Source organism: Corvus cornix, chromosome Z, assembly GCF_000738735.6.
Source record: "Corvus cornix cornix isolate S_Up_H32 chromosome Z, ASM73873v5, whole genome shotgun sequence".
NCBI classification, from domain to species: Eukaryota; Metazoa; Chordata; class Aves; order Passeriformes; family Corvidae; genus Corvus; species Corvus cornix.
This window is the reverse complement of record NC_046357.1, coordinates 55,210,203-55,217,774: the sequence shown is the minus strand read 5'-3', so window position 1 is coordinate 55,217,774 and position 7,572 is coordinate 55,210,203. Positions and strand designations below refer to the sequence as shown.

The 7,572-nt window shown below is 41.8% G+C and overlaps 1 protein-coding gene across 1 annotated transcript; it reads right to left on the bottom strand.

The window, feature by feature from the left end:
• Positions 1 to 241: 241 nt before the first annotated feature.
• Positions 242 to 5,764, bottom strand: MBLAC2 (metallo-beta-lactamase domain containing 2). The gene is made up of 2 exons (XM_039567435.1): positions 5,231 to 5,764; positions 242 to 3,703 (listed from the first exon to the last, which is right to left on the bottom strand). Exons 1-2 carry the CDS (start codon positions 5,673 to 5,675, stop codon positions 3,315 to 3,317), a joined length of 834 nt encoding a protein of 277 aa, XP_039423369.1. The 5' UTR covers positions 5,676 to 5,764; the 3' UTR covers positions 242 to 3,314.
• Between the last annotated feature and the right edge of the window lie 1,808 nt (positions 5,765 to 7,572).

Genomic DNA, 7,572 nt, shown 5'->3' with positions numbered 1-7,572 from the left:
TTTCCTCCACCTTTATCTCCCTCCCGCTTCCTAACAGAGCTGCATTTTGTTGTTTTTTGTTTTCTTTGGCTACAGACATCTGCTCGTGCAAGGCACAGTACATCTATGATGTGTAAACATTTTTAATGTAGTTTCTTGCTCAGAAGCATAAATAATTCTGCTAGCAACTTGTAAATATACTCCCATCTAGAATGAAAAGTGCTTCTGTTGAAAAATACCTAGAAATTATGACTTAACTGCATAGGATTATAATATTTTATTATGATAAAACATTAAAAAAATTCTTATGTGCAACCTGTTGTTTAACATCATAATAGTCTTGACAGATTACAGAATAAAACTTCCCATCCAATTTTTGTTAATTCCCCAGCCTACTGAAAACTGTATTAACACATATTTAGATATTACAAACAAATCAACTCAGTTCTAAATGCTCAAGATGATGCAGTATTTACAGTTACAATGCACATTTTAAATATTTAATCCAAGTAACGTTAAAGGACCACTGTCAAACTCTTAGATTAAAATTTGGTAAGTCTTAACAAAAATAATCAGAGACAGTTCTTTCAACTTAAGATCATTTAAGTATTGTTTATCTAGTAGTAAATTTCTTGTAATACAAAAAATAATTTCATGACCCTCAAAAACTACTTTCATTTGGATTATAGCAGCAGTTTACTAACAAACTCCACTTTGGATTATGTGCAGGTAAAGCTCACTTCTGAGCTAGCAAATTATCCCCTATATTTTGGTACAGAAGTCAAAGTTTTGGTTATGTACTTAATGGACTTAAGCATAGCTTAATAGGGCATTTTGACAGTGATATGGCCATTTAAGGATCTTAGCTGACAGAGACATTGAGCACAGATTTAAACACAAATTAGGTAAGATGCAGGTTATCTTTCCTTTTGAACTGACTGTGAGTCTTCTCTTAGGAGCTCAGGCTTTACAATACAGTAAAAATCTGGCTAGAGAGATTCTAATACTGCATCAAATAAACAAACTGATAGTGGTGTAACACAAAATGCCAATTCAAAGTGATCTTACTCTCCTAGTGAACATTTGCAAAACTTTTAGCAACTTGACATCCATATCGGCAGGCTTTGTGACAGGACTTCTTGGGTCTGCCTTAAAGCACAGGGCTCCCACAGTCTTCACAAAAACATTGCTTAAAAAGCATGACTATTACTGGTTTTACACCACTGTCAATTTATTTGCAGGAATTCGATTACTGTTGGGAAAGCTGTGACACCATGGCATCCTCTGGATAACTGGTGTAAGGTTTAGTGGTATGTATACCTTCAGCCTGCTTCCCAGGCTGTTTTTGTGTTTCTTCCTCTGCCAACTGAGGCCAAGATGAAAACCTCTTGGTTTTATGACGTAAGTCTACCCACTGAACACTCCTCACATCATACACTGATGTACATGGACTTCTCAAAAAAAAAAAAAAAGAGAGACTGTAAGCTGAGTGGTAACAGGTCTTTCAAGCGCTGCATCTCTGCATGTATCCTGCCCACTCACAATTTTGCTTCAGCTTGGAGATAGGCACTTCTAACAAGAACTAGGCACATTTTAACCAATCAGTACAAATCCTGGTGAAAAATATATTCACAGTAAAGACAGGAGTGCAGTGATCTATGGAATGGAAAAAGCCCTACATAAGATACTCGCTTTCATCATTTTTAGACAGAGATGCTTTTTATTTTGCAATCGTTTGGTTTTTTTTCCCACAAGAATTTGCCTCTATTCAGAAGGCTATTCAACTTCCTCTCCCTCATGTCTTAGAGCCCAAACCTTTGGCTCCCTTTCTATTGGCTATGATGGGGGCAAAACCTTCTGCATAAAGTGAAAGCCAAACAAGAAAAGCTAAACTGCACTAAAATTTGTGAGAAACATTTGCAGTCTTTTTAGGAACATATATATATATGTCTATGCACAAAAATAAATTCAGACAGTGTCCTTTTAAAAAAGTTAAATATATACAAACTGTTAGAATAATTACACAAACTCTAACCATTTCAACAGCTTTTAAATATCACACATTCAATTTTCATAAGCAAGTTACAATGCTATTTAGCATTTCTCAGTGTATTCAACACTTTTTTGGAACAAACTCAATGCAACACACTTTACATTTCTGAACAACCATGTGCAGCACGTACTTCAGACGCAAACAGTAAACAATGTGAGTTACATTCACTTTGCGGTAACAAGTGTACTGGCTGCTTAATGCAGGACCTTCACTACGGTAAGTTCATATTAAAGCCTCAATCCCTCCCCTAACACAGATCATTAATAACCAAGTTACAATACAGTCACATAAAAATGCCCATAAGCATAAACAAATGCTTTAAGCTTGTCACAGTCCACTTCTCTCAATTTTCCAGAACAACATACTCTATAAATATTTTTATAAGCTTATCAGAAAAAAATAAACACACCAAGGAAAAGCTCAATCCACTTTGTAGAGGGTAGTCTAACACATTAATTCACTAGTTCACAATTTCTCTAATTCCTAACTCACATGCCTACAAGCAAAACAGTTCCCTAGCCAATGGTGAGAGCGCTCCCGCTTCCTCCCTCTCTCCTGGTGCAGTGGTTCCTTGCACCACACCAGGAAATATGAAAGCCTCAACAGTCCATCTGCACCAAAAGCTTTTGTGATAAACTGATGTATCTGTGACTTCCAGCTTGAAAGTCTGGTCTATTGAACTTCCATGTGTTAGTGTATTCTAAAGAAACTGCCAGACAAGTACTTTGCAACCGTAAGGCTTCAGGTGATGAGAGGTGCAGCAGAAACCACGCTCACAGGTGGCAATGGCTGCAGAATTCTCTCTTTCTGCCCACTTAGTCCTGCATAGGTGTTGCTCCTGCTTTGACCTAATGGCACTGCTCCTAGCACACACTAGGTCTTAGCAAGAGCTCTGCTAGGTCAAAACCTGAGCAGGAGTTGATGAATAATCACAAGTCTAGTACTACATCAACAAGGTTTCAGGCATTAATGTAAAACCTCTCATTTTAGCATATCCATCTGTCAGAGTTGTAACAAAAATAAAACATTATATTTCAATCGCAATACACGTGCAAACACGCCCTGAAAAAGTAGAAAGAAAAACCGTTGCTTTGGCTAAAGCTTCTTGTTTGAGAGTTTTTATAAAAACATGAATAAAGTAGGAAAAACCAGGGAGAATTTCTGAAGCTCACCTGTATCAATTTGCCATCTTTTTCCTAACGCATACTGCTTTTGCTTGTTATTGATGCTTTCACAATCCATTTGGTTTTACAGCAGGTGACAGATCACACAAAACTGACTATCACTGAGAAGTGATTCTTGAATTTGTAACACGAAGTGCTATGCTTGCAATGGATCTCATGGCACAGGTAGAAATCTTGTGACAAACTCCAGCTTGGGAAATGTAGTTGGAAGCTAACCGATACAGCCTTTCTGCCCCAAATATGTTAAAGTGCCCAGGTAGTACCTTCTCCACAAGACCTCTGTCTACTAACTCCATCAGGCGCTGGCAGCTTGCAACGTAGTCACTGATTCTGCTGTAGGGAAGCCAGTCGATCATAGATCCATCATACACCACATCTCCACTGAACAAAATCTTCCTGTCCTTGTCATGTAAGCAAATACTTCCTCGTGAATGACCAGGCATATGCATGACAGTGAGCTGTCGATCTCCGAGGCTGATCACATCCCCTGCAAACAGATTTGTTACAGGAAAACTTATGTATTTGTCATGTCTTTTTAAATGACACAAAGAGAACTACCTACTCATACGCAGAGAGTTTATACATACTATGTATTGCAACAGTGGGAGTGGGGCATTTATTTTCTTGGTGACTGCCAAAGAGATGTCTGACATATATATGTAACAAAAAAGTATTTTCCAATGACACTAACAGTTAACACAGGCTTGGGTTGTATTAATGGAATATATTCACATGTGAAAAGCAACACAGTAGAGAAAATACAAGAGGAAACAAATATAACACATCTAAGCTGGTTGTCCTTTGAAAGTTTACAAAGAATGTATTTCACAATTTATTATAATTTACCCGTATTTAATTCATCTAGAACTGCACTGCTGTTACTCCTAAAAGGCAAAAGGCCAAAACATAAATTGCTGGAGGAGAACCAAGACAGGCTTCCACACACTTTCTTCATCTCATTCAACAAGACATAAAAATAAAACCTTCTTACCATTAGGTCATTTTTTTGCCAGTTTAAATGTGAATGCCTTTTAACTGCACCAGCCACTGAACTGATACTTGTGTCTCATGTCTCAGTTAATGTCTTAGAAACTCTGATGCTACTCTGGCAGCCAAAGTACTTGCTCTTTTACAAAAGGGGTTTTTTTTTTAAATAATCCCTCCTTTTAGAGGAAAAAACCAACTTAAACTTCTGTTGATTTACTATAGTTAAATATTTGTCACATCAGTTCTTTAGTGAAGCCTTCAGTAAATTCAGTTCTGCTTTTCCAAGCACTTATGTGGGATAGCCTAATAAAACCAAGAAGAGAGGAAGTATCATGCCAAAGGTGTCACCTGTCTGACAGCCACCTTTTAACTTCTGCTGAACTGTATTGTAAAGTTTAGGTGTTTTGTTACCAAAAACCCTAGTCACTGTCTCCTGTGAGAGACTAAATGACTTCTTTTTTATCTGCAACAAGCCACTTCTGTAAATGCTACATCAGTAACAAGTGATTTTTACGTAAGTCAGGTAAAATTCAGTAAATGTATTCACATAAAATTCACGTAAATTCTGTAAAACAGAAACAGTATTCTCGGTACATATTTCAGGAATTGTTCTGTTAATTCCACTTCTATGTCTTGACAGCTTATAAATAATACGGGTGCTAGAACATAACCTGCAGACATACCATTTGAAGCCTAAGGATAAACCTGGGGTGCTCAATTAAGTCACTTAAATCACTGCTGAGTGATTCTCATTCTAGAGGGAAAAAAAGACTCTGCCGCCAAATACTTTCAGAACTGGGAGAAACGGTTTAACCCACTACGCATCTTTTTGGTCCCATGCTGACTGCCGGTGGTCTGTAGGTTCACAGGAGTGACAAAATTAATCGGTTTAATTACTTTATACGAGGAGCCGAGTAAAGCAGGAGGCGCTCAGCGGCAAAGGAGCCGCCCCAGAGTACCCAAAACACCGTGCCCCGCGCCCCCGCCGCGGCTCGCACCCCCCGGGCGGCGGGGCCGGCCCCCTTACCCTCCTGCAGGAGGCGGCTGGGCCGGACAGGCGGCACGCGGAACTGTCGTGCGCTCCAGCCGGGCCGCGGCGGCCGCGCCACCTCCCGGTCCGACAGCCACGTCACGGCCTCATAGTTGTCGCCTTGCAGCAGCGCCGCCGCCTCGGCGCTGTGCACCGCCACCTCCTCGAAGTGCTGCAGCCCGCCCGAGTGGTCGAAGTGGACGTGGGTGGCCACGGCGAGTAGCGGCCGCGGCCCGGCGCCCTCGGCCGGCGCCAGCAGCCCGGCGTCGCGCAAGTAGTCGGGCAGGCTGCGCAGCCCCAGCCCCGCGTCGATCACCACGTCTCGCTGTGAGCCCCGCACCAGCCAGATGTTGGCCCGGTTGCCCGATTCGTAGAAGCGCTCCTGGATCCAAAAGATACCACCGCCCAGGGGCTTGTGCGCGAACCACTCCAGCGCCGACATGGCCCAGTCGTCGCTGCGCGGCCGCGAAACTCCCGCAGCGTCTCGGCGGCCGCGCGGGCCCGGCCCACTGCGGCAGCCGCGGGCGGAGCGTGACGGCGCCAGGTGACGAGAGGGAAGCCTGGAGGGGCCCGGGGGAGGGCTCAGCCGTGGCGTGAGGGGGCGCGTATTTAAACCCGTTTCCCCATTGAGACCAGCGGCGGAGGGGCAGCTAAGGGCGAAATGCCCTGGTCGTGTGGGGAGCGGTGGGACCCTCCAGGGGTGGCGGACGGTTAGCGAGGGGAGAGGGAAAGGAGCGGAGAGGGGTATTCTCACACGGCAGGGGTTAGTGATCCTTATGACAAGTATCTTCACGGGCGTCAGTTTAAAAAGACACTCACAAAATCTCAGTATCTAAAGTTCAGTCCTATCTTTTATATCTGCTCTTCCCTTTAGCTAATTGCACCTGCCCCTGAAAATGAAGGATCCACGATCCACAAAACACGATCAGAAGTTTTGTTGTGGGGAAAGCGTAGGACACCGAGAGCTCGTCAGAGCGCTCAGCCTCCTTACGTCTGCTCTTGTCTCTCTAGCTCACTAGCAGGTGTCGGGGATGGCGATTCCACGGGCCTTTCCCTCCTGGAGCATCAGCTTCCCCTGAGCAGCTGCCCGAGAAACTGTGTGCATAGGTTCGGAGGAATTTGAAAAGCTTAAATCTGAAAATCTTCTCTTTTATTAATGGCACACAAGCTACCCATAAACATGAAAATACACCCAGGTGATCCATTAGACATCCCTCAAGGCAACCAGAACACTAGTTGTGGTAACTGTCATGCTTGGTGACTTAGTTGTACAACTCAACTTTTCCTTCACAATTTCTCCATCTGTGACTTTGTGCTGTCAGTAAACATAAACCTTCTAAGCCAGTATACTTGAAAAAATCACAAGTTTGGGTAAAAAGGTGAAGTTGAAATGCTGCTAGTTTTAAAGTTTGTTACTTTGTATCAGACTAATGCCGTTTTAAGGGAATTAACTGAGAATTAATTTTAAAACAGCTTTTTAAAAATGGACCTTCATATTCACTACATTTAATGCCTTTCCTTGCTAGCTCAACATCTCATTTAACTTTTATTTTGTTGTGTTGTTCTGCTGTTGTTTCCTTTTTTTTAACATTTAGATAATTGGGCACATTTGGGGCTTTATCTTTTATGTTCTCCATTATGCAAGGCTCACATCTTGCTTTTCATCATGTTTTCAAAGGAATTTCTTCTCTTTTTTCTTTTTTTTTCTTTTTTCTTTTTTCTTTTTTTCTTTTTCCTCTTTCCTTTTTCCTTTTTCCTTTTCCTTTTTCCTTTTTCTTTTTCCTTTTCCTTTTTCTTTTTCTCTTCCAGTTAATTACATATTCAGCCTTAGCTTTTGCTTTGGGGTTTTTTTTTAAATTATTTATTTTGGTCTCTGCTTGTTTTTCAGACCGTATTCTGTGCTGCAGAGTGACATGGAAATATATAATGTGATTTTGTTTCATCCAAACAGAGCTTATTTCTGTTGAAAGTAATAAGTAGGAAAAAAATTGGCATCAACTTGTTTTCTCTGGCCTTAATAAAAAGGCCATTGCTTCTGTCTGGAGAGATGTGCTCATACAGGTACAGCAATAAGTCTTGAACAAGCTGTTTGTACCAAGCAAGGTGCAGTACAGTAATCTTGCAGTTAATAGTGAGCAGCTCATGGGATTTCTGGGCTAGGGCCTTGGACTGACCTCTGAGTGCTCTGGGGAAGTGAGCAGTATCACAGTGTTTCAGCTGAGCTTCTCCTGGGTCCCATTTACTGACATTTTCCTCCATTCTCACATTTTGATTTACTTGTAAACCCATGAGTTGTGCAATTCATGAGATGAAAGCTGGTATAACAGTGAAGGTGAAGA